The 26,034-nt window shown below is 37.5% G+C and overlaps 3 protein-coding genes across 4 annotated transcripts in view; 2 read left to right on the top strand and 1 right to left on the bottom strand.

Moving 5' to 3' along the window:
• The window catches only part of LOC124637272 (WAS/WASL-interacting protein family member 2-like), a 27,344-nt gene extending 23,600 nt beyond the window's left edge, over positions 1-3,744 (top strand). Inside the window, exon 8 of the mRNA XM_047173613.1 lies at positions 2,926-3,744. Coding sequence (XP_047029569.1) covers positions 2,926-3,002 — 77 coding nt within the window. The 3' untranslated portion in view covers positions 3,003-3,744. The remainder of the gene's footprint in view (positions 1-2,925) is intronic.
• On the top strand, positions 3,012-5,385 carry LOC124637273. The gene is made up of 2 exons (XM_047173614.1): positions 3,012-3,924; positions 4,312-5,385. The coding sequence occupies exon 1, from the start codon at positions 3,246-3,248 to the stop codon at positions 3,900-3,902; it is 657 nt and encodes a 218-aa protein (XP_047029570.1). The 5' UTR covers positions 3,012-3,245; the 3' UTR covers positions 3,903-3,924; positions 4,312-5,385.
• A 2,484-nt stretch (positions 5,386-7,869) lies between these two features.
• On the bottom strand, positions 7,870-16,043 carry LOC124637400 (BUB3-interacting and GLEBS motif-containing protein ZNF207). Of its 2 annotated transcripts, none has more exons than XM_047173833.1 (9): positions 15,817-16,043; positions 15,555-15,681; positions 15,176-15,302; positions 14,910-14,977; positions 14,559-14,683; positions 12,839-12,925; positions 11,560-11,842; positions 10,375-10,627; positions 7,870-8,432 (listed from the first exon to the last, which is right to left on the bottom strand). In XM_047173833.1, the coding sequence occupies exons 1-9, from the start codon at positions 15,855-15,857 to the stop codon at positions 8,353-8,355; spliced, it is 1,191 nt and encodes a 396-aa protein (XP_047029789.1). In that variant the 5' UTR covers positions 15,858-16,043; the 3' UTR covers positions 7,870-8,352. The 2 variants fall into 2 exon arrangements, with proteins under 2 accessions (XP_047029789.1, XP_047029790.1); XM_047173834.1 differs by having other exon boundaries at positions 11,566-11,842; positions 15,817-16,042.
• Between the last annotated feature and the right edge of the window lie 9,991 nt (positions 16,044-26,034).

Raw genomic sequence — 26,034 nt, forward strand, 5'->3', positions numbered from 1 at the left:
TAAAGGTAGCGCGCAGTTGTTGATTTGAAGTCTCGAAATATGATTTATACTTCAACAATCACTACTTAAATTAAACAAAAAAAAAAACATATTTTGCCATTATTGAAATATGAAAGAAAATACTTTTTCTAAATGGGGTCGTTACTAAATGTATCGATAAATTGTTCAAGTATAAATATTAATTGTCTCGAATTAAAGTGCGTCTTTTGCACAATAATGGTCTCTTGCAATAAATAATCACGAATGCGCGCTACATATTTATATGTACTGAACTATACTTTGCTAGAAACTGCACAGTAGTATAGACATTAGTTAAATTCTATGCTTTCAGGTTAAAATATAATATTTCCAAAATTGTTCTCTTTATAGTACATTTTATTTTATTTTTTATTAAAAAAAAGTACAGTGATTCTTTCCAAAAAGTTCGCATTTAAAATGTCATTCCACATTTACATTGGCGTTATATTTGGTTGGTTGTTGTTTTAATGCAATGTTTTCAAAATCACGGTCGCGGACATCACGTTTTTCCATGATTTTTCATGTTACTAACAAATGAGTGACGTTATTATAGCGAAATACTGACTTGACTGTAAAAAAACTTGTTTCAAAATCTTTTCCTATCATACATGACATTTCGTTCTCAAAACATTTGAAATTCAATAGCATTTAAACGTTTTAAATTGTCAGGAAAGGCATTGCTTGTCTATAATTATATATAACAAATTAATAGATAATTGATTTTGCTAAATTCCATACAACGTGATGTTGTTTTCACTACAAGAAGCATGCATATGCAGATAAATTGAAAAAAAAAAATGGATGTATACATATCCATTATCTGTAAACAAACACTTTTTCCTCAATCGATAGGGAAACTAGTCTTTCTGTTAACGTTTTATCGAAGTTGAGTCAGTATTTGGTTTGGCCACGCACCACATACCAATGCAAATCATTCGTTATCGACATCACTTATCGCTCGATACTATTCGATAAAATACCAAATTATATTTCATCTATTATATAAGCTTAATATACACGGAGTGTTTTGTTCATTATTTAGTGATTCTACTATAGGACTTCTACCAATGTATCGCGTTGAGTCATTAAGAATATTTATATTTAATTATATTATTTTTTTATTATTATAATTTAGTTTATATTTATGATCGGTTGTTGGAGTCGTGTAATTTTAATAGTTGCACGATAGCAACGGAGATGAGAACTATGTTGTGATTTCTTTTTTTTTTAATATAGTGAGGTGCCATTACTGCAGATTTTTATGCTATTATTGTACCTGTATCGCTTCATGCCCATATTTCACTTGCTGATCAGTAAATTGCTTAACTGGCGACTGGAGAGTTGGTTCATTACATAAAATCGCCGCCTAAAAAGTTTAACGTTTTTCGTTTATTCCGTTTCTGTCAGCTATTGCATTTGATGAGACAGAGAGATGTTTTCAAAATATGGCGGTAATTATAACAAATGCATTAAAAAAAAGTCATTTTCATAAATGCTTCTTGGGTAAAAGTTCGCCTCATAATTTTGACGACCAAATGCTTAGAACATGCACTAGTGTTGTGACGGTAAACCATTTGTCGATTTCCACACATCGATATTCCGCAGTTAAGGAATTTAGTGATGGGCCAACAGTTACGCTTTATGTATTTGAAACGCAACCGGTATTGTGATAGTGATGTGTAAGACGCTCATGGTATTTATAATATAATTATTATTTTTTTGGAATAATAAAAGAGTAATTATTACCAATCAGTTGTCCTGTATTTTATTGTCCTAACATAAATGTCGTAAATGCTTGTTTGTGTACGTCTGTCCGTTCTGTATGTAGATTATTATAATGTAGATAAAATAAAAACAAAATATAGAATATTTTTTTTATAAAAGGGGGCTTCCGTTTTGTCTGCCTGCTGCTAAATATAGCTTGCCTCAAAATATTTATGATATAATGACAGACATTTTTTTTTTCACTTTTTTTGAAATTATAAATTGCAAAATGACAATATTTTGCTTGACAGATACGTTATTTTTTAATCACTTTCATCTACTTTTTTCCGGGTTAGTCAAAATATAGTCTCTTACTGTAGATCTGAGATAATTATAGTTTCAATAGAGTAAATAAGCATTTTTTCTTTGAGTATAATTTATTTATAGTCAGCAGTAAGTAGGTAAAGTGTGGTGTACACCATTTGGTCTGCATGTGATCCGGGTAAGTCCTAATTATTATTTCGAGCATGATTTTCATTCTTCATGTAAACATAACTTAGCATGAAGCATTTTGCATGAACACACTAATACTCGTTGCATGAAAGGCGGGTCATAAATGTAGGAAAAAACGTTTTTTGATAACAAAAAACGTTTTTTTTAGAGTCAATGGTTTTGGTCAATGAGCGGCTTGGAACAATCTATGTTAAAACATTATAATATAGGTTCTTAGTCGTCATTGTTTATAGAAAAGGAAGACACTTTCAATTGGAAAGCGAAAACAAATTGTTAGATTAAATGAAAATTGTGTGTATTGAATTTTGCATGAAAATCTAGTAGACATGGGGTGTGATATAACTCAGCCGATATAAAAAATGTGCGAATTTGAGTAGCAAGTTAATATTAGAAAATGTTTTGAGAAACTGAAATGGTGTTTAGATTTTGTGACTATCATACATGCTGCAAAAATAAATACCAATAACATATTGTATAATACACTAGAATTTAGTACTCGTTCTTTTAGGAAACGGAGGCCCAATGCTATAGTCTTCATTAATGTCAAATCCGTCATAACAGTCAGTAGTTTTGAAATCGTTGGTAACTAGCGCCTCAAACCGTCTGTGAATGAACTGGGTTTCCTGAAAGAACTTGTGATTCTCGTGTCTAAATATGACGATTATGTAACATAATGTGGTGTGATGGCAGTGAGCAAGGCGCAGGCGCCGCCGCCGCCGCTGTCCGTCCCGCTGGAGGGCTGGAGCGGCACCTCCTCCGCCTGCTAGCGAGCCCGGGGGGCGCCCGCCCCCCCAGCCGCCCCGCAGCCCGCCCCCACCCCCGCGCCCCACCCGCCCCCGGCCCGCTCGGGCAGCACGGCGCACCTGGTGCCGGCCGCCGCGCCCGCGCACGCGCTGCTGTCCGTCGCGCACGCGCTGCTGTGCCCCGCCAACGCGCTCGCCGCCACGCTGCTGCCCGCCGCCGTCACGCAGCCGACCAGTGGAACCGACATACTGCCCATCGAAGAGCCCATGATGCCCACCGATGACGTCAGCGACCTCAAGGACGTGTTCGACGCCATCAACAGACTGTGCGAGACCATGAGGACTTCTACCTACGACGAAGTAGCGGACGATTCGCCGGGAGACGATAATGTCGACGAATTCGTTGAAACTATAAACAGTAACGTAAGTATAAGTAGTGTAGCTGAATCTGTAAGCGTAGTTGAGTCTGAGGCGCCCGTCGCACAAGTTATAGAGTGCGATGCAGAGCTGATAAGCCCCACAGAAGTATCCATAAGGACCATAGAAGCGTATAGAGCGGAACGTTGGAGCGACGCGCTTGTGTCGCCCCCTACTGATGAAACTGATACGTTCCCGTCAGACACGGAACCGGCTAACCCGACCTGCGAGCCGGTTAGTGAAATGTATTATACGGCGTCTTCCGAAGTCTCGCTACTGTCTGATCTAGAACTGCCAGAAAGACCGCCAGTAGACGAGGAAGCGACTGAAGTTAAAGATAAAGAGGAAAGAAAGGAATGCGTTATAGCCGGGCATGTGGCCGCGATGCGAGAGAGATTCGAGTCTATGACGCGAACTAACACGCCGTGCCCCGACCTCGCTCGCTCTACGTCGCCGTCACTTGACGTGTTTCGGAACATTACGCCTTCTCCTGACTTGTTAGGGTAGGGATTTAGCAGTTGCTGGACATCTGGGGCCCGATTCTCCTAAGTTAATAATGTCAAAATCGAATAGAAATCTAATCGCAATAGCAGTTTTAACCATATCGGGCATTCTGCTACTAATAAAAGACCAATCGTATTCGATTGACATTTGATTGGCGTACGATTGGTCTGCTATTTTGGTAATTTTGGTCTATACGGTAGTTTGCTGTACAATCATTTTGCAATCGTAAATCATTTGCAGACAAAATGATTCATTATTGAATGACAGAAAAGGATAAAAACGTTTATTTCAAAGAAAAAATAGCGGAATGCCACATACGCTTCAATCGTAATCGAGTCGGGATCGGATCTCAGTCGAATCGAGTCGAACGTGAATCGAATGTTGCTTAAGTAAAATTAGGAGAATCGGGGCCCTGTTAACACTCGGGTGAAGGATAGGCAAGTTGTAAGGTACTTTGCACCAAGTAAGGCTGGTTATACTGATGGCTATAAATCGTTTATAGGTCTACAACTTCCTTGACCATTGGCAGGGTACATACTTCAGGAAGGTAGGTTAACTTCCTCAACTAAGCGCCATTAAATTTAGATTTACTATGTGACTGGATAAAATTAGTAATTTGTAACCTCTTAATATTCAAGTAAATCAGTATTCGTTTCGTATTCGATCGTTGCTAGTCCACTCGTAATAAAACACGAATTGTAATAGACCGAGCGTGCCAAACGGTGTGTTCACATTTAGTTGAAGGGTTGTGATTTATTTTCCTTAGCCTCGACAGTCGCAATTATATTGAACAGTTACATATCGACAAAGATTGGTTGTTTAGCTCTAGTTGTAGCGTTACGTAAGGGCAATTTATAATAAAGTAGGAGCTCAATATTAGCGGGCTAGTGGGCCGCTAGTGTATTCGTAACTTTCGAAGTATTCACGCTATCTAAATCGGTTACAGCCGTGACCTCGGGAAGCTCAAATTTTGTAGTTTTTGTAACTAAATCGTGGTAAACTTGCAGTGAATTGTACACTTGTATTTCGTCAGACCAAGTAGCCAATAATGCTTAGCTTAGACGTTACAAAACAGATAATTATACAGCGGTACATTAATCAATGCCACTTACAATTTTTACTGTTTTTTTATGTGTTTGCATTTTAAATTGAGTTTTTTAAATGTTGCCATAAATAGATGTTAAGTATTTGTTGTGAAATTATTTAAAAAATAGCATCATTTGTTTATTTTAAATTGATTAATGTTGTGAATTATTTACTAAAATATTTAATTGGGTTGAACGAATCGTTTAATGGTGATACTAGTTAAATGCAATAATTGTATTATTACTTTATATGATTAAGCCTGTTGTAATTCATGTATTTTTAGGATACGGTATTAATATTTCTTCTAATAACAAGTTAGCGAATAGTTGTCATGTATAAATGTGTTATGTGTACAGACGAGACCTTTTATTATATAATTCAATATACAGCTTTATTCATATGCACACTTGTATCAGTTACTTACCGAAAAACCCTAATCCCATCATCTACCATTGTCCAGGCCAGATTGCATAGGGCTGATTTTTCAATCATCAGTTAGCTTCTATCTGAGGAATAAATATGGCGGTTTGACATATTTTCTATATAAAAGCTGTCAAAACGTCAAACATATTTTTCAGATAAACGTTATCTGGCGATTGAGAAATCGGCTCTAAATAAAACAGAATAGATCTGTGGAATTTGGCGCCTGATAAAAAATAAATAGCAAATATCTCAATGTCTTCATCAGGAGCTTCTATGAATTATTGAATATTATTAAATTATAACCATAGCTAAGCACAAGCAGTCGATACAACTTTTATCAAACGCTTGTTTGCCTAAATAAAGGTCCAGGTGAAATTACATGGGTTATTGGGAACGTTTGTTGCCCGTGGTACTACCAATGGTACTACTATCAATATTATAGGTTTTTTTCAACCCTTTTGTTCTCACAGTTGATATGGTCATCCTAGAAAGAGAATTGAAATATATTTTTTTTGAATGTGGATTTTGGTACTATTTCGTAAATAGATCTGGTAGTTGTGAAATTTTTCATTGCTCAAAATTGACAAGAGTCAAAAACACTTAGTTTTTTTTCACAAATTAGTATTGAATACCTTGATCTCGTGGGATTAACTTGATGTATTTTATGCTATCGTTGTACTTGGTGAGTATTTCCGTCGGGAAATTGGAATACCTACTCAGGTAAGGCGATTATCACACTGCCCCGCATGATGCAGCGTAGTGCGTGGATGCGTTTTTTTCCGTTGTATGGAAATATCTCCGTTTGTATGGAAAACACGCATAGTCCAACACACTGAAAATGCATCCACGCGCGTTCATGCGGATCACGCACATACATGCGGAGAAACACGCACCCCCGCGCGTAGGTGCGGGGCGAGACGCAAGGTATGACACACTGAATCCCGCAATGCCGCGCGTGATTTTGAATGGGCGTGAATTTACAAAACGCACCTACGCGCGTGAGTGCGTGAAAAACCCGCACGATGATACAGATCTGCACTCCCGCAGGAACGCGCGTAGGTGCGTCGACACGCAAGATGCAGCGTGATGCGGGGCAGTGTGAAGATCACCTAAGTTTGCTGTCCTGGTACACGGGGAGAGCAGTTGCATCGAAATTCAGAGATTGGTAGGTTCACTTTTTAAGTCCGGTGATTGATGAAAATAAGAAAAAAAAATAAGTAAGAAAGAGTCACCTACTCCAAGATAAATTATAACAAAGCAATTTAATTCTCTGCGCTGAACGCAAAGTACGTTTTATCCGGGTACGGAAAGCAGTTTCCCCAGACGAGGTGATTAGTCAAAAACTAATTTACAGAATACGGCCGAACCAAAATAATAAAGTACTAGGACAGCATAACTTATATGATCATATCAATACTCAAAGCTTTAGATAATTTTAATGAATAACACTACCTACTTAATATTACAAATAAAACGAAAAACGTAAGTTGATATTCAATTCTTATAAAATTTGTGAAAAAAAAAAACAAGTGTTTTGACTCTTGTCGATTTTGAGCAATGAAAAATTTCACAACTACCAGATCTATTTACGAAATAGTACCAAAATATATCAACATTAAACAATATATATATTTCAATTATCTTTCTAGGATGACAATATCAACTGTGACAACAAAAGGGTTGAAAAAAACCTATAGTATTGACAGTATTACCACGGGTAGTTTTTTCTTGCCCGTGGTACTACCAGACCGCTTGGTAGTACTACGGGAAGAAAAAAATGCCCGTGGTACTACCAGTAGTACCACGGGCATTTTTTTTCAACAAACGATTGGGAAATGCGCTACATTATCACAATTTATTTCAAGCTAATTGTCAATCTCCCAGTAAAGACATTACTGGAATTTGGAACCTCAAGTATGAACAGCGTTATATCGGTATCTACTTCCTGATCTATTCCCAATTTTTGAGTTGGGGCCCTAGCGGCTATCTGGTAATTTCATAAAATATTTTAAGGTTTTACAACTGAGACTATAGCAATGAACTGGTTAATCTGGTTTATTACCTTATTTATTTCCGATTAAGAATTGTATTAAATGGCAAATTAGTAAAAGTTTTGTTAAATTCCCTGCAAAATTTATTTCGTTTCAAAAATTTTATTTAATTATTGCACGCCCATGGGCGATTTCTAATGTCGTATATAGATGGGTTCTTGAAGGATTTCCAAAAATAATTAGCCTGTTAGGTGCTGCAGCTATCGGTGCAGTTTGCTAGGCGATACTAGCCGGGGCAGCTTCAGCTTGCAGTAGGTTGATATGTTTTCATCAGTTTAGGATCCAATTGCATTCATTAAGTGACTCAAACTAAGCCAGAGCTAATATTTAATTTGTTTTCTACGGCGGTGCTACAGAATAAATTCCATAATAAAAATAATACACATAGAAGGTAAATAAAACAAAAAAAATCATGTCCAGAGCATTTATTGCGTAAAATAGTCAAAATTCTACAAGAGTAGGCAAAACGTCACAACTTTAATGTGGAAACGCTTAGAGAATTCAAGGCAGATAACATTTATTTTATTATTATTCTTACACACATCTCTTAACACCAGAAATTTAATTAAGAACGAAATTCACTACTGAAATCTGCTGTTGACAGTCTATGTGAGAGCTCAGTGGTAAGGTAGGAATATAATGACTTATGCTAAGGACAGGGGGCCGCCAATCCAACAACTGACGTTGTGACAGGTAACGCGTCGCCTGCGGTCGCCGCAGGGAACTGCCGGCCCAACCCGGGCGCCGGGCGCCGGGCGACTGGCGTCACCTGTCCGCTTACCTGAGTTAGTAGCCCCTCACCTTAGCATAGCGCGGACACACAAGCGGACGTACAACATACGAGCGACGCCTACCTTCGGCCGGCTGTCAACAGGGCGGGCCGAGGCACTGCGCTATCGGTAGCGCGGCTGCATGACCATGCCGCTCGGGAACATCGCGCCCATCGGCATCATGCCGCCCGGCAGCAGCATCCCTGCACACACAAAGGCTCGCTCACTGTGGGCCGCGCCGCCCGGCACAGCAACAGGGGACCGCGTGGTCCAACACACGGCAACGCCGTTGTGACTGCTCAACAATCGCCTGTCACCCGCCGCCCGCCGGCCGACACCGGCCAGCCGACTGATAAGGTGCAGTAAGCAAAGGAACACAGGTAGGTAGGATAAATAATTCACATGAAAAATCACACTTCCAAAATACTCGGCGATGTAATAATCGTAATATCCGTAGTACATGCATGTTTCAGTGTGATCCGACAATGGTTGCTCGTAGAATCCAATTCAGCCAACGACTATTAACTCTTTCTTTTCATGCACATTGTAAAGCGACAAAACTACTGTACGTAAATATAATATTAGTGTACCCACCCGTAAACCGACAAGTCATATTTTATATGACACTACGAGAAAATCGAGACAGTAATAAGATAAGAGCTACTACAATAAGCAAATCCATTAAGGAATGTGAATAAAATTACCGCTCATTTTCATTCCGTTCCTCCGATAGTGCGGATGGCACATCAAAATCACAGTTAAAGTCTTGACAGTGTTAAGTCTAGGGACCGGAGTCCGGGTCTAGGTGAGGTGTTAGTGGGCGTTAGGGTGAGTATCGACAAGCCGTTAGTGTAATACTGAGACTGCAGGTCCAGCGGCGCGGCTACACGGGGCACTGGCGCCTGCGACTTTACCGAGCTAAGTGGACAACTGCTCCACGCTCTTAAACATAAGCGATCCTTACACACAGTCAACATCAACTAGAGGCTTCAGTTCATACATCTCGTGGAAAATTGAAAAATAAAATCAGTCAAGTGAATGCACTTTATTTGATGATCAAATGTTCATGACACTCATTTTCCACGTTAATTGTAAAGCACGCGTCGCGTGTGTAACAAAACGATTCAAAAATAAAAACAATCATGTTTTACTGTCTTCTTATACTAAACTATCGTAAAGCAATATTATTACTAAGAAAACCACCCACTCTAAATTAATCTTAAGTTCAATAAATGCAAATAATACCATGTGTCAAAGTGTTACAGAGCTACATTCAACATGTGAACTGTGTCCTTGCCAATATAAAAATATGGACGACTATAGTGAGTATCAATCGGAATGTACTAAAATCCAGTCTTTTAACTAACCTTTAACATTACATAATTTCTTTGGTTTACATTGTACAAAAAATTTCAACGAGTCTCGGTTTTGGACCATTTCAACATCAAAAAATACATTTGTTACAATTAAATACATTTAACTTCATTTCAATGTGCAACATCAAAGACAACGAGAATATATCATACGAATTACCTAATACTTGATATGTCCTACGTTAGAGTATATCATATCCATACAAATACATCATAATACTGTTCATTTGGGGGGGCATCTGAAAGGACATCAGAGGTTTAGACACGGAGAGAAAGGATAGCCCTCGTGTAGCTCACGAGCAGCTGGCATCGTCAGCCGGCGCCGAACGACTACTTTATATAATTCATCATGGAACACTGGTAAACATCATCAAAAGGGGATGTAAACATTTACTAAACAATGTTTGAACATTATCAACTTCACAGAATGTCCTCAGAGTAGTCATTGAGTGGGGTACACCCGGGGCGTTTGCAAAATGTTTCATAACCACTTAGTGGCTTATTGTGCTTAATGAAAGAACAAAGAGGAAACTAGTTTAAATCAAATAATCAAAACGCTGTAGTCCAAGCGATGAGAGCAAAAAAGGGGCAAGAGGTCAAGACAAGAAAAATTTTAAAATTTTTAGGAACAAAATACAACCAATTAACGTTTCTCCCTTTTTACAGTGTTCGCTTGCACTACTAATTGAAATAGGCAGTGATTCAGTTCAGCTGCAACAGTTGGCAAACACCCCGGCCTAGCGGTAAGGGTATTCGTTGTGCGGGTACTGACCGGGCTGCAGGGGCCGCACGAGGTTGAACTGCGGCATGACGGGCAGCATGGGCACCACGGGCGGCATCTGCGGCACGGACACGGGCACGTGCGGCACGGGCACGCGCGGCACCATGCCGGGCGGCAGCATGCCCCCCATGCCCATGCCGCCCATGCTGCCCATGCCCATGCCGCCCAGCACGCCGCGCCGCAGCGCCGCCGCCGCCTGCTGCTGCCGCGCCGCCGCCACGGCCGCGTTCATGTGTGCTTGCACCTGTCATACAGAAAACATTCCTTGTTGGTGTATATCGCTCTGGGGGCTTTAAAAAAAATGTTATAGATTTATCAATTCTGCTGGATATCAATTTACTATTGCAATGGTGAATGGTTTGATCAAAATTAATGTGCTTTTAAAATATTGTGTTGTATAAAGTAATTAGGTATTTATGGATGGCAATAATTGGTCGGACAACAGACGTACCCAATATTGTTTCTATCCATTCATTTGCTTACCACAGTTAAGAATTTCACATTACAAGTATGGGGCTTATGTCAAAATTCTATCTTTAGTAAGCGAAGCAACAAATAGATAAAATATTGGGAACGGCAAGAGTCTAAATAACATTCATTACACAAGGAGTGCAAATAAGACGTAGTAGAATATTTAAAAAACAAGCATACAAAACAGTATCTACAGCAGGAATTACTTCTAGTTTTACCAATAGAGCAATCCATTCTGTACGCACAAATAAACAAGGCCGATTGTTAAATAAACAAAATTTCCGGCAACTCTAAGAGTAAATAAACATCTTAGGTACTTTGAACTGGAATGTTTCCACACGGGTGCTATTAGATTACAATTCTCTTTGCGAATGTATTAGTTAGTATTTTACAATTACTGCAATTTTGAAATCAAAATGATTGTTTAAAGCTTGCGTCAAATAAGTTTACCCCTGATACGTTGGTATCGTGAATGTAGTGTTTGACCGACTGCTCTAAAAGAAAGTTCTCAATTTCGATGATAATAATATTCCTTTTGATCTCACATTTTAACTAATTATCAGCGCTTAACTTCGAGGGGGTAAAGTTATTTAACACAACCTGCTCATACTAAAAAAAATCAACAAAGCAAAAAAAAAGTGAGCAAAAAAAAACCATCTCTACGTGCAACAGAAAACAACATAGAGAATATAAAGAACCACTAACCCATACCTCAGCTTGGCTCGTGCTGGGCGTGACGAGCGTGGGCGCGGGCGCCGGCTGCGCGGGGGGAGCGTCGGGCTTCGGCTTCGCGCGGTACTTTACGTTCCGAGCCCGGATTTCTTCTAAAGACACGTCTTCAGGGGGGTGGACGATCTTAGAGCCGGCGCCCGTCGCAGTGACGAGCGGACAGGCGTTGGCGGCGGGTGGCTTCACGTCGCCGTTCTCTTTGGGCTCGCAACTCGATGACGGCGTCGACGTGGTGGGCGGCGCGCTTATCGTAGCGTTGCTGTATGTGTTAGCCGGTATAAATATGGCGGGAGCTTTTTTTAACTCCCTTTTGGCAAAGAATTTGGTCTCAACTAGACCGTTTAAAAGGTGTAGTTGTAAAACGTGAATGTTATATGCAGGTTTAAAGTTCTGCATCCGAAACACAGTAATCCTAGTAACATCAAAATACGGAAGAGATAGCAAGTTTATCATAATCGCATTGTGATAAATTGATAATACCCTCTTCCAAGACGCAGTTTATACGTAAAATAATAAATTCTGCATAAATTCTACATGAAATTGATATCTAATGTGAAAATATTGCAAATGCAATCGTTTTCCCTATCCTAAACGACGTCAATATGCATATTTCTAGCGTAGAGTAGCTCTCGTAAATTGTTCATTTAGAAAATGGCATAAATACAGACACAAACTCATCAGCATTAGTAGAATGTACACCACTTAAAAGAACAATGTAAAATGATTATTATCTACCTAAGTCATAGTTATCTGTCTACATAATTGCATTTTCAGATATTTATCGAGATTTCTAATTAAAACACCGCGTAATTAGTAAGCTATTTCATGGTATAAATTGGCACTTTTACGTGACAAATTTTACTGTGTTGGCAGATGTTAAGTGCCAAAATATTTAGGAGTAACAACAATATGATGATAGATAGAACTATATCTAAATGGCAAGGTAGTACATAGTGTTATTTTCTATGAATAAATAGTCCATGTAAAACCTTGACTAGCGCTATTTATACATAACTACAAATACAGAAGATTACTTATTAGTGTGTAGTACACATTGAATTTTATTCCAATACAAAATTCTCTCAAAATCCTGTAAATAATTACCTATTTTGAACAAAACTGCTTAACTTATTTCAGTGACTGTGTAAAAGCTTATCAAACCCCTAACGCACTTACATTTCCTCTTTTCCGTAACATCCACATAACTATACCGGCAGCTACAAATAAAGGGTTATATACAAAATGGCGGACATACCTATAGGCGGGGAACGTGGGTTTGGCCGTCGAGGTGGGGTGCATGCTGGCCGCCGGGAATAACGGCCGCATTCCTGGCATCATCATTCTGGAACAATTAGGCAGATTGCTTAGAAGATATTTATTTAAATAGGTTGGTTTGGGATTTGGAATGTATTATGGTAAGGTTGATATCCAAAACTGTTGGGAGTAGTTTGAGCTGTGCGTGTGGCTGAGGTTATGGACCTAGCCAAAGGCAACTGTCAACTTGTATTGATTTGAGACAAAAATACCAATATTATTAGCTGTTTAAAATGTTGACTGCTTGTTACAAAGATGTCATAAACAGAAGACTTTGTTTGGACTTTTGATATGAATAGGCGAAGTAGTTCTTACTGGAGGCAGGTAAAACCACTGCAAGAAGCAAGTAAATAAAACTTCGAAAATGGAAATTGAGGTATAAGTTAAACTATTTAAGGGCTAACTGTCATATACGTAAATATATTAACAGTAAAAAAGGCATAGTAGATGCATTAACATCCCAGAGAATAAACTGAAATGTTCCAATACCTACACAGCACCACAAATTAGTCTAAATAGCATCTAATTAGCATGAACACATGTTCTGAAACCTCATTACCATGTTAATAGATACACATTATCACTTACATGACTAACTTATGTAAATATATGCAATGATACTTAATTACTGCAATTACTTTCAGTTTTAATATAATTTATGATCATTATTGATATATTTTTATGTGACATATTAATATTCTTGTTTAATGTGTGATATCATCAGACCATACAAAATATACTATAAACTAATATCCTCGCTGATAATGTTGATTATTTTGTTTGATGGAAGTAACTGCATGAAATTGTATAACTGATGGTCTCGAACCATAATAAAAGTAAAAAAAGCACAAAATATGAGATACAAACTAATTAGCTCAGAAAATAAATAAAAAATATTGAAAACAGGTAGTAACTTGAATGTCCTATAATCCCAAAATGATGATAAAACCTATAATTTTAAATATGATTCACATAGGTAAGTACATATTGACCTTCTTTTAGTACCATTTGGACCAAGGTGAACCACATACTAAAATATTAAAGTTACTGCATGCAACCTGTGTCTACCTGCACTGTTTCATAATTCTTTTGTTTTTATTTCAAGCCATGGGTTTTACTTATTTATTGACACGCTTTTATTAGGTAGACCTATGGTAACTATGTAATGGCATCTAAGGTAATAATTTATCCATCATCAATAGATTGTAGCATCATGAAAATTGACCACTGTATGTAATTAGATAGATTTTTTTTTTAATTAAAAGTGTATTTTACCAGTATTTATTAAGCTATAAAATAAAAGTAAAATATTTACAACATGATACCACAACTATGTTGTGAAATATAACTTTGATGTATGTAAATTCATTGAGGAAGACTGGCTAGACAACTTTAGTAAAGTAGGTGACTGGGTCATTGAACTCTAGACGTTTCAACATTTTATCTTATTTCACAATATTTGATCTGCAAGTTAGCATAGCCAAATAAATATTATGATGCTTATCCATGCTAATATCATAAAAAGGAAATGCTATTTTTTGTTTTAAAGTGAGTCCTTGTATATCGGAGTGCAGATATGCACAAGACAATAGATTTTCTATTGTTCTGTAATTAGCAACATACAATCAGTTAATAGTAAGTTAATAAGTCATAGAACTTACCTAGGTGCCTGCATAAACGGAGGCATCATTTGCATTTGCATATGTCCGGGATACATCCCCGGAGGCACTGGTCCCATGGGTGTGGGTAATATACCCTGTGTCACTTGTGACGGGCCTGGCCCTAACTGTAACAAAAAGGTAAAGATGTAAAGATTATTCTTGATATAAAACAGAAATAAGCATGTTGTAAGACTATGAGGGTAAATTACAATCCAGACTGAAAGTGTGAAAATAAGAAAATATTGTAGTATTAAGTCAAGAAACATTTATTTGAAGTTGAAAAAACTCTTAAGGTCATAATTAATGCATTAAGTTTGTAAACAAGGGGGTATAATGAAAAATAATGCTTACCAAAGCAGGCGTTGCTTTTTTCTTTGCAGCTGGCTCATCGTCGTCACTATCTGATCCTTTTCCACCACCTGTGCAAACAACCAACAATAATAAAACATATTCATACAAATATCAACAATAACGTACCTACCTCTTGTTGGAACATTGATCAAACTACACACCTATGTACATTTATACATATCTAGTGTCCCAGGCATAATAATGAAATAGTACATACATCAATCCAAAGTGGTTCAGTTGTCGGCCAAATAAAAAAGTTTTTATACCTGATTTCTGTTTCTCATGCTCCTTCACATCTTCTGGTGGTATACCTTCCATACCATAGATTTCTATTTCTATATTTGACCTATTTGGTAATGAATTTGGTACTTTATCTATGGCTTCTTTGTGAACCTGGAATAGAACAGAAGTAAGATTGTAACACATCTGTTGTACAATAAACAATGTTTTTTTGTTTAATTTACCCACCCAAGTGAAAATAGGGAAAGACATTTTGGTTTAGTACTACTATGGGAACGGAATTGGGTCTGTAAGTTGCGCCAAAATATCTATAGATATATTATGTATGAGAGTTAAAAAAAGCGAGTGCGCGTTGGCCGTGGGCGGGCGCGGCGGATGCCAAAACTATGGCACTGACGCACATACCTGCATGCAGTGTATTGACAGTCCAGGCCCCGTGTACAGTTTCTTGTGACAAATGTGACATTTGAAATGTTTCGCCTTTTGATGTTGGATCAGTATCTTTTCGTCGTCGAACTCCCTGTTGCAATACCTGCATACTGGCTAAAGAAATCATTTCAAACCCTACGTCAACAATACAACGTGTACAAGTGTGTGTGACCTAATTAAGAAGGTCGTGTACAAATCTAATTTCGTAATCCATTTAGTATTTATTGGAAAAGGATACCAGCACCATGGCTTAGATGCCTTCTTCTTCTTTCTGCCCATTGTAACGTAAAATACACGAAAACTTAGAAAATAATAAGTAAAAAACAATTAGATATAATACACTACTAGTTACTAACAATCACAGCTTCGCTATAACAGAACAATTATTATTTAAGTTAAATCTTTCAACAAGCCACACAATTTCAAAGGAAAAAGCAACGCAAAATGGCGACGCGCTAATAATATTGTCAATGGATGGAGCGGCCACGCCAGCTTTATGGAGACCATAGACATTGATCGTAAAAGTACGGTTTTCATTCTAATAATAAATATTTTTTTGGATATAATGATTAACTCTCAATTTAAAGTTTATTTTGTAAATAAAATAAGTAACAGATTTTTTTTCTAATCGATGTCTATTTTGTGTAAAAATATTAAATGTTTACTAAAATCCTAAGGTTACATCCTATAGCTATGGTCTCTAGAAAATATGCAAAACCGAAACAATAAAACGTTTTGTAATTTCAGGTTTTATTTTCTTTACCTTAATATATAAACATACTTAGGAAAAGATGGTTAATTTTTAAGAGATTAAAAATTTTTTGAAAAAATTCAAAACATTGTTTTGGAAGTGTTGCAATAGATGGCACTGTTTGTTCTATTTTAGACACTGACCTCTATATTTACCACTGGACCGGCTGTTCCGTACGTTTGACAGCAATTTTTTGTGCCCATTTGAAGCGCCAATATCGTCTAAGCGAGTGTCCGTGTCCACAGAACTAATTTTGACGTATAATTTCAAATGGCTGTGAGAGAAGTGTTTGTTCATTGGTTCACTGTAAAATAATTTTAGTACCACGGACACTCGCTACGTCTAACAGCGCCAACATGGCGATTATCAAACGGGCACAAAAGCACGTTGACAACAGAGTGCCTAGTGCGAGTTTTGCAAGTAAATTTTTTCGATGCGAAGATTATCATACCATTGAATCACGTAGCACTTATCATAGAATTGTTTATTTAATAAAGACCGTCATCAGTACTTGGTCGTATTACACTTGAGCTCACTTTTGCGAGAGTAATCATTATTAACCGGCAAAATAAAAGAAGAAGTAATACCTAAATCATGTGACGTAGCATACGACTCTTTATTTCAATAGACTTATAATTACGTATCGAGTTGCGAATGCTGTCAAAACTCGGAATCAGCACTCAGCCTGTCCAGTGGTAAATATAGTGTTCAGTGATTTTAGAGAATCATCGTTATTATGTGGTCATAGAGGTCAGTGTGTGAGACCATGTGAGACGTAATAAATATTTGAATAAGACAAACTGCTTGGTATAGGTAGACTTATTTATTTTCATAATATGATAATCACATTAAAATTGTGAAAAGCATGTTACTTTTCCGCAGGGCTGATATCACTTAATATATTATGAATCTACTCCAGTGCACACCGCATACGATCCATTTATTAATTTAGAAATTTATAGAAAGAGCATGGATTTGAAACGTTTTTTTGCTAATCTAAGAGCGCAACACACTGGTGGATTTATCTCCTGACAACGCTTGTGCATATACGAATGACAACTAACAATAAATAGACAACACCTCAAATCTGATAGACTTTTTGCCGCCGCGGAATATGTAGCGCAAAGAAAGACCAGTACTTGTAGTACCTATACGTGTTCGATATCCTTGGAGGACTTTGTCCAAAATTGGACGTCTTTAAGCTGTGACGACGAGCTTCTCATTAGAAGATCGGATCCAGCCCTCAAAAAAGGCTGTGCTCACGTATATTTGATATGGCGGGTGTAGGTACAAGGGATATACCTACGTAAGGGTCGGTATCATAGGAGAGTTATTAGGGGGAGTACCTAAGAACGTGTCATGTCATGTACTTACATGAGAAAGTACATAAGGGAGTGTTTATTTTTGTCGATATAAGTAAATTAGGGTTGAGGGCATGCCAATTACTGTGTCCACTTAAGTAGATCCGCCACTGAAGACAAAGGTTTAAAATGTTATTAATGGTCTACTGTCTCATGAATGACACAACAAAATGGACACGTAGTTTTCTACCAAGGTCTCATTACCTAAAACTGGTTTAGCAGCAGTTTAGATATAAGAAGTAGGTAGACAAAGACCAGACCAGTATTTAGTCTCAATTTGTGTCGTTAATGAATATAATCGGTTCTTAGAGGCCGTAGAAAAAAATGCAGACAGACAGATGCTTCTTCCTCGTCGACACGTAAATCCGAATTTGGCACAGCCTCCACATTTTTTTAGAAGTGAAAAAAGGTTTTGATCGGTATTAGATACTCTGAAGAATACAAGAAAAACCAAGCAGTGCACACACTGCATTACAATTTTTCAATATCTTATTGGGAAAAGTCGTGGTGCCGTAGCACCAGTTACCTACTTATGCATGGGTACGACTCCAGGTCAGGAAAATAACAATTACAAGTTTTCTAAGTTCACTGAGTAAAAAGGAATGGAAAAATCGTCTTGAGAAAACCTGGACTTTAAAATCTATGATCGTCATTGCTCTATATGTCGCTTAAAGATGGTGTAGATGAGATGATGAGTGCTGCGGGTTGTTCGAAAGAGATACCGCGGCCCTGGTACATAAAAGGCCTACGACGGAACACGACGGTTTTTAGTCAGTAAGAGTCTGACACTCCCTTACCACTGCTAACCCACAGCGGGAAGGGTCATTTGATGATTTTTGACGTCGGAAAAAAAAAGAAAAAAAAAGGTGTAGGCGTTCTGCCTGGTAGTACCTAGGCTAATCTAGCATAGGGTGGAAAAACCTCAGCCTGCATGGATGGCCTGTCAGTGTTCATATAGTGGTCTCCATATGCCATAGTCGTCGCCATCGCTACACTTATCGCTATTGCTATCGCTGATAAATATAGTACCCTCCCTTGCATTCCGCAATAAGGTAAAAAAGAGGCGCTTCATTCAGTCGGCTCGGCCCTGCTATACCTACCTAGATATCTACAGGGGTCCGATTCTCTTAATTTTACTTAAGCAACATACGATTCACGTTCGACTCGATTCGACTGAGATCCAATCCCGACTCGATTACGATTGAAGCGTATGTGGCATTCCGCTATTTTTTCTTTGAAATAAACGTTTTTATCCTTTTCTGTCATTCAATAATGAATCATTTTGTCTGCAAATGATTTACGATTGCAAAATGACTGTACAGCAAACTACCGTATAGACCAAAATCACCAAAATAGCAGACCAATCGCACACCAATCAAATGTCAATCGAATACGATTGGTCTTTTATTAGTAGCAGAATACCCGATATGGTTAAAACTGCTATTGCGATCATATTGCAACTCGATTTCTATTAGATTTTGACATTATTAACTTAGGAGAATCGGGCCCCTGAATACAAAAGGCACACCGATCGAGAGATACCCTATTTACTTTAAGATCGTTTCTTTAAGCTCTTTGTAAGCTTTTTAAGTAGGTATCTAAGAACATTTGAAGTTACTAGTCACGTTTTCATTGCAGATTAGACAAAAAAAGATATGCCTAGCCTAAATCGTGTAGTGCTGTAAAAAATGTGCTATACCTACATATCTTGACACAAAGCTGCTAAAAGCTATCCTTATTACATATTACAATGCCTTATCTCATTATTTAAAAGTCCCAACACGGAACTACTCGTTTTAGCATCTAAAATAGTCCTAAATATAAGCCATATTAGCGGCCCATGCTGTTAGTGCATGTTCAATACTTACACGAGTTTAAAGGAGCATTTTAGCACTTCCCCTTTTCCCCCCAAAGGAACACGAGTCGTATCATCATGATTCGACAAAAATTGAGAAAAATATACTTGTCATGAGTATGTTAAATTGAGATCACGATTTTGTCGCCAAATAATTATTATTATCCGCTAATAGTCATAACGTGATCTATGGAGTTATTTATGATTATCAGTAAGGCGGCAAATATGGTCTGAATTGATTGATTAGATCTTGTTAGACCGTCTTGTAATGGGTTTGGTCTAATAATGCTAGGAAGTGGATTTAGTTAGGGCTGTTTGTTGAATTTTGTTTCTTTAGTTACATAAATACTTTACCGATGTTCTATATACATAAAAAAGGTTATTTGAGTCAGGAAGTCGAGTAAATGGTAAGAACTTTATCTGCGAAGATTTTGGCATAAGTCGGGACAGGAGGACGATGATAAAAGTTCTGATCCACTTCTTTAATATTTTGTGCGGATTTAAAATTGCGTATTCTAAGATCTGCGCAGAAAAAAAATATTCAGTTTCATCTTGAAGCTTAATGTGTCAAGCCTTATCGGACATCAAGTTCAAGATTATTATGTAACTAAAGATTACAAACGAAGACTAAGACCATGTAAATTCTATGTAGTAATATAACTTCAAGTCATTTAGTCATCAAGGTTCACCTGATTTTTTTTGGCTAGAATTTAGAATATTAAAATTTTATTGTTAAGTTCTTGCAGTTTCTCTCCTCGGGCTTCTCAGCTAACTAACCCATCCTAATAGGTTAAACCCTATTAATTGAGTCACAAGAATTATTGTGTAATATCACCAGCCCTCCAGTCAGCATTGACGTTCGCTTGTTTAAAAGACAAGTGAGGAGAAGGATGTGACGTGCTCATGATATCCGAATGGCTCGATAAGATTATTTTGATACAGATTGACAGGAGTCATTATAAATGCGAAAGTAACTCTGTCTGTCTGTCCGACAGTCCGACTTTCTCACCAAACGCACTGAACCGATTTAAAAGGTAGGTATAATGGAAGGGAGTGTCAGACTTACTGACTAAAACCCAGTCTTGTTGCTTCTGGAACCCTTCTGTTTCCAAAGCCGCGGTAGATAACTCGTTCTAACAATCCCTAAAACCAGTCATGGTTATCCAAACTTAAGAGTTTAGATTCCATCTTAGAAATATCCCACGTAACGGCCCACTTACCGATCGATTAGAAGAGCTATTAGTAAACACTATAAAGGAGACAACTGCAGGCAATGCAAACAAACAATGAGTTAAAACATGTCAACAGCGCATTGTTTTATGCACTTCTATTTCCGCTCGGTCGGCTGACACACCTTCTGTCAACAAACATGGCGGAAGGCGATATTCTATCTTGTTTATACCTAAGAATTTTATAACAAGATCATTAATTTTAGCAATTGCTCTCTCTAAAAACTTGCTAATTTCTCAAAACTTACGGCCGTTCTTAAAGAGCCATTCTCAATCTATCTGTGGTTTTAGTTACAATAGACAAGAATTTGACATGTATGGGGCTCTATCTCTAGGAAGCAAAGCAATAGATAAGAAGAGTATTGGGAACGACTGTTGAAGAATATTTTATATATTTTAACGGCATTTGGTAGGTCATCCATTGATGCCATTATAAACCATTGTTGTTATCTCATCTATAAGTACCTATCTTCATCTACAGGATACATAATTAGGTGAATAAGTAAAAAAAATATAATCCACTAATGATTCTTTGGCTAAATATAAAATGCGTTTAAACTATTTCATGTAAGCCATAGAAGATTCTCGATAAAAATAGGCCAATTAAGCTTAGTCAGAATTTTATTACGTAATTTAAATTTAGAATAGTTTCGAATACAGAAACAAGTCAATTATATTGTACATCCTAGTTCTAAAAGCAGTCATTATTTATGGAATTCTCAATCTTTAATTGTAGTTAAAAATAAACTACTGTTATTAAATGGCTTAGGAAAAAACCTCTATGATTTTAGTATAGGTATATTTTGGAAATACCCTGATTTATATTGCGCTGTTAATTTTTACGTGTATTTCAAGTTTTAATAAGTAGGTTATTTGAGTAGGAATATTTTAATTCTAGCTTTGGATCGAGTTTACGTGGAAAATACAGAGACGTTTTGTTTGACATATGAACACTATTTTTCTGCACCTATGGAAACTTTTACGATTTACAAGTTCTACCTGGTTGTAAAGTAGAACTATGAGGTAAATTGCTGAATGTGTTTTCCGAAATTCTTCACTCAGGTAGGTAAAACTTTATTTTTATAACAATTTTTGTTAGGTGTTTTGCAAGCACTAGGAATATTCCTTGCGCCTCGATCTATTTACGTTATTAGGTATCACAGAATATGAAAATATCAAAGAAATAAGTAAGAGAAAATCCTAAAATGACCTAAAACTCTAAAAAGTAGGTTATTACAAGCTAGGCAATTAATATTACGAATTGTAGTCTTTATTGTATAAAACAAAGGGATAGTAGATCCGGGTCCAATAGTGGTATGCAAGTAGCAGCGCTTGCGAAACTTAATACTATGGCGATAAATAAGACAAAACCTATAAATATCTTTCTTGTCTAAAAAATAAGTAAAGTATAATTTATTTGTATTTGTACAAAATTAAAAACAACACACAGCGCACACGCAACATCCCCGCAGCTCATGGGGAGGCTTTTATTCAGCAGTGAATGTTTATAGACTGTGATGACGACGACGACGACGAAAAACTATTTATATTATTACTGCGAACAGGGCAGGAGGAAGAATAAGACATCATAAAGTAAATGAAATTCTTTTAACGAGTGATTTTTCACCCCCATTTCCCATTTAAAGCAATATATGTACTTACAAAAACAAGGGCTCTGAAATAAAAATAACTAACTTCAACTACATATATAAGTGCTAACCCTACGCCATAAAACAACTCGGAGGCACGGCTACAAAGGCTTTACATTGATATTTGTCAAGGAATTAGCGAGATTACTTATCATTTTATCATATTTCTGTGACACGACTTCTTCACGACCGTGTGGCGAGCATGTGCCGCACTTCTGGAATTCATGACACTCATGAGACGAGGGCGTGAATGAATACGACGATTTCATTGGTCGGTTAGTGTTGCAGTTACGTTGAACGTTTAACAGTTGAGTGTCGGAGGATTATGTGGTTAGAACTCGAGACTGGAGAGGAAAGTTAGGGTGGTATAATACTTGTTTAATGTCTTGGGACAATGTCTGCTTTTTAACTTTCATGAGGTCCTTGATACTTATCTAGATCGACCGGCCATCTAACGGAATAGTGTTTCCCGGCTGAGGTCGACAGAAAGATCGAGCAAAGTGGCGAACCTTTGGGAAGGAAAAGAAGCCTTTGTCCTGTAGTGGGACTTTAAACAAGGCCGATAAATGTATCTACCTCTATACATATTTCTAGTACCTACATTTTGATATTTGAGCCAATTCGATGAAATCGTGAAATGATCAAAAATATATTGTATCAAGAGAGGTACCTACTTGTTTGATAAGTGTAGTGCCACCCTTATGTTTGCTGATACAAAGTATATGAGTGCGAACATACTTTCAACAAGCATGTGGTTTTTTTATTGGCGTCTTGAAGGAATTATGTTGTTATTGCCTGTGATAAATACTTACCTACTTGATTTGGTTATAGGACATTTCTGCAACCATTGAAGCTTAGGTATGATACTTAGTAATGTGATAGGCAGGTCCTCTTAAAAAAATAAGTAAAAAAAACAATTTGGCTCAATTCATAATATTCTTCAAATATCTCGATGAGAACAAATTTTTTCACATCAAAATTTTAAAAAAATGTCTAATGTCTTTTTCCACGTTCAGCAACCAAAACAATAATTTGGTGTGAAAACATAATAATTTTGCTTAAATAAATTATACAGAAGTAAACTTACTTGTCGTAATGTAAAAATAAGATATGATGTGATGTGTAAATCGTTTGTTTTGAGATCATACACATTCACCTTAGACAATCGAACCAACTGGAGACGACATTGTCATGCCTTCGCTTCTACCAAAAGTACAAGAACCTGATGAAGTTATCACTACTAGTTGTTGCTCATAAATGGCAGCCTTTCGCATAGAGATTTGTCCTCAAGACGAATCCTGTTGGTTAAATGCTCTGTGACATTCTCAGAGCAAATAGAATAGCTTGAGCATGTGTCATTGTGTCGGACACCGAGTGTAGTCGCAGTGTACCGGTGTATGTTTGGCACAGACAAACATTTAAACAAACACTCATCAGTCCACTCACGTACGTGTCTCATTTCTCAGCATTCTCCTGCGAGTTCTTATTCACCGCAATATTTGGAATCTTGAATAGTGACTCGCTATAATACATATGTATTAATGTCCATGGCGAATCCGTAGTCATCAATATGAAACTGACCCGGCGTCGGTCGCAGTAGTTGAAAGCGCTACTGCAGTGCATGGAATCGATTCGTGTGTCGAGTGGCTTTGTGGGCTTTAGAACCTTTCTCAAAGTAGGCCGGAGTCTGTTGGCGATGTCTGATGCCTAAAAGATGGAACGTAAAGCTGGCGTCCCCGAATGCCACGCAGTAGCAGTCGTTGTTACTATTCCATGTCAGGCGGATTCGAGAAAACTCTGTCACTAGGGCTTGTTAGGTGATTAAATAGGAGCTCACTTGATAACAAGAAGAAGAAAGAACATACAGCACTCCCTTTTCATAAAATTCAAGATCTCCAGCTAGATTTTTCAAAGATCACTTCAAGAACAAAACTTTTTATCTCAAGTAGCGTAACTTTGTTTGAGATATATCGCAATAGTTTCTGTGATAGGCAAGTCACTATAACTCTGTTCATACCTAAGAGTAGGTAGTTGTTCAGTTGATAACACTGATTATACTATCTGCCCTCTCTTTGTCTATAATCAATCTTTCGCCTTCATTCGTCATGTCATGATAGGCAGGTGGTGTATTATTTAATAACGTACCTACTTTGCTATCTGCTGACATTGTTTGTCTTACATCATTCTTCATTTCCTAGATTTTACACCTCTTGTGGTTCTTAGTAAAAATTTTAAATAACTTAGCTTCAACCGTTTTTGCGGTTGATCGATACTTACTGATGAAGTGTTACTATGTACTTATATTCGGTCGATTTCTGGAGACGGACATAAGCTACTTTTTTTATCAAAGTAGTGGGAGTAGTTCTCCTCGGATGGGGGTGAAAGCGGGCGGTACGTAGCAGTATGTTTAGTGTTCATTGCAGACTCTGTTTTTTATTTAAGATTATGTCAGATGAAAACGTTGTATGTAGATCTTGACTAATTCTGTAAATTATTAGTCAGCCAATAGTTTGATTAGATGAAGATGAACAACAATGTTCAGACGGTTTTAGAGCTACAAAATAACCTTTCTTTAGGTCAATCACAGATACTATATAGAAATAGTGTTATGTTTGATATCCCAACTATCTGCGGACAGTTTAGTCTGCAGTGTTCTTTCAGAAGAGTGCCAAATATTCTAATTGTTTTGAAGTCTGACGTAACCATTCGCTGGTAAAACCACAATAGAACATTGTAAGTAAAGTTTCTCACGCCGTCATTAATATGAGAAGGTAAATATCCGTTATAGTCTGGTTGTTGCGTTTATAGATTGCAGAGTATCGGCCTTAAGCCGCGTACGCACGTACGAACAAATTTGTTGCGTTACATGATATGCAACAACTTGGTTCGCACGTGCGTACCACTATCGAACATCGAACACTCTGTTCGTCAAACATGTTCGCGGCGATCCTTGTAGTGTGTTCTGTATGGACGGTGTTCGAAGCGCTTTAATAACTTCACAATCGACCACTTCCAACGGCGCCGTCATGGCTACTAAGATAGAGTTCACGACTGTTGTTCGCGAACTCGACTCGAACTAGGTTTGCGTTCGTGCTCGAATATGCCGTCCATACGTACGAACCAAATGTTCGGGTCTGGTGTTTGTGTTCGCTATGTTCGTGTTCGTACGTGCGTACGCGCCTTTAGAGTTCAGGTTCTATTAAGTAATTTTGGTGTTTTGTTTCAATTTCATAGTAGTAGTAGGTTACCTGCTCTATGAATGGGCTACGGATTGCTCTATGAATCTGTCGAAATATTTTGGAGAACTTAGTTTTTTTTCTATCGACGAACCCAATAGTGATGCTGGCATGATCAAGACATGTATGTGCTGAAATGGGGATACTTACTTACTTACATATACTCTTTGTCTGATGTTTGGAGTAGATACAAATACAGATAATACTCACTCTCAGTGAGCCTGCTCACATTCGGCGGCTGACAGTTAGTTTGGTTTCAATAAGGCATTTCAAACACTTTTATTGCTGATGTTAGAACTTGCATGATTAATAGTAAAACAAGCCATAGACTTAATCCTACTGCCTAATATTATATAGAAAAACCTACACTGACAA

This window comes from Helicoverpa zea, chromosome 16 (assembly GCF_022581195.2).
Source record: "Helicoverpa zea isolate HzStark_Cry1AcR chromosome 16, ilHelZeax1.1, whole genome shotgun sequence".
NCBI classification, from domain to species: domain Eukaryota; kingdom Metazoa; phylum Arthropoda; class Insecta; order Lepidoptera; family Noctuidae; genus Helicoverpa; species Helicoverpa zea.

Coding starts and splice junctions, on each gene's coding strand:
- LOC124637400 (XM_047173833.1), bottom strand. CDS start 15,857: ATGGGCAGAAAGAAGAAGAAGGCATCTAAGCCATGGTGCTG. Junction 12,926..14,558: donor CCGTTTATGCAGGCACCTAG/GTAAGTTCTATG, acceptor TAATTGTTCCAG/AATGATGATGCCAGGAATGC. Junction 10,628..11,559: donor CGAGCCAAGCTGAGGTATGG/GTTAGTGGTTCT, acceptor TCTGTATGACAG/GTGCAAGCACACATGAACGC.
- LOC124637273 (XM_047173614.1), top strand. CDS start 3,246: ATGATGCCCACCGATGACGTCAGCGACCTCAAGGACGTGTTCGACGCC.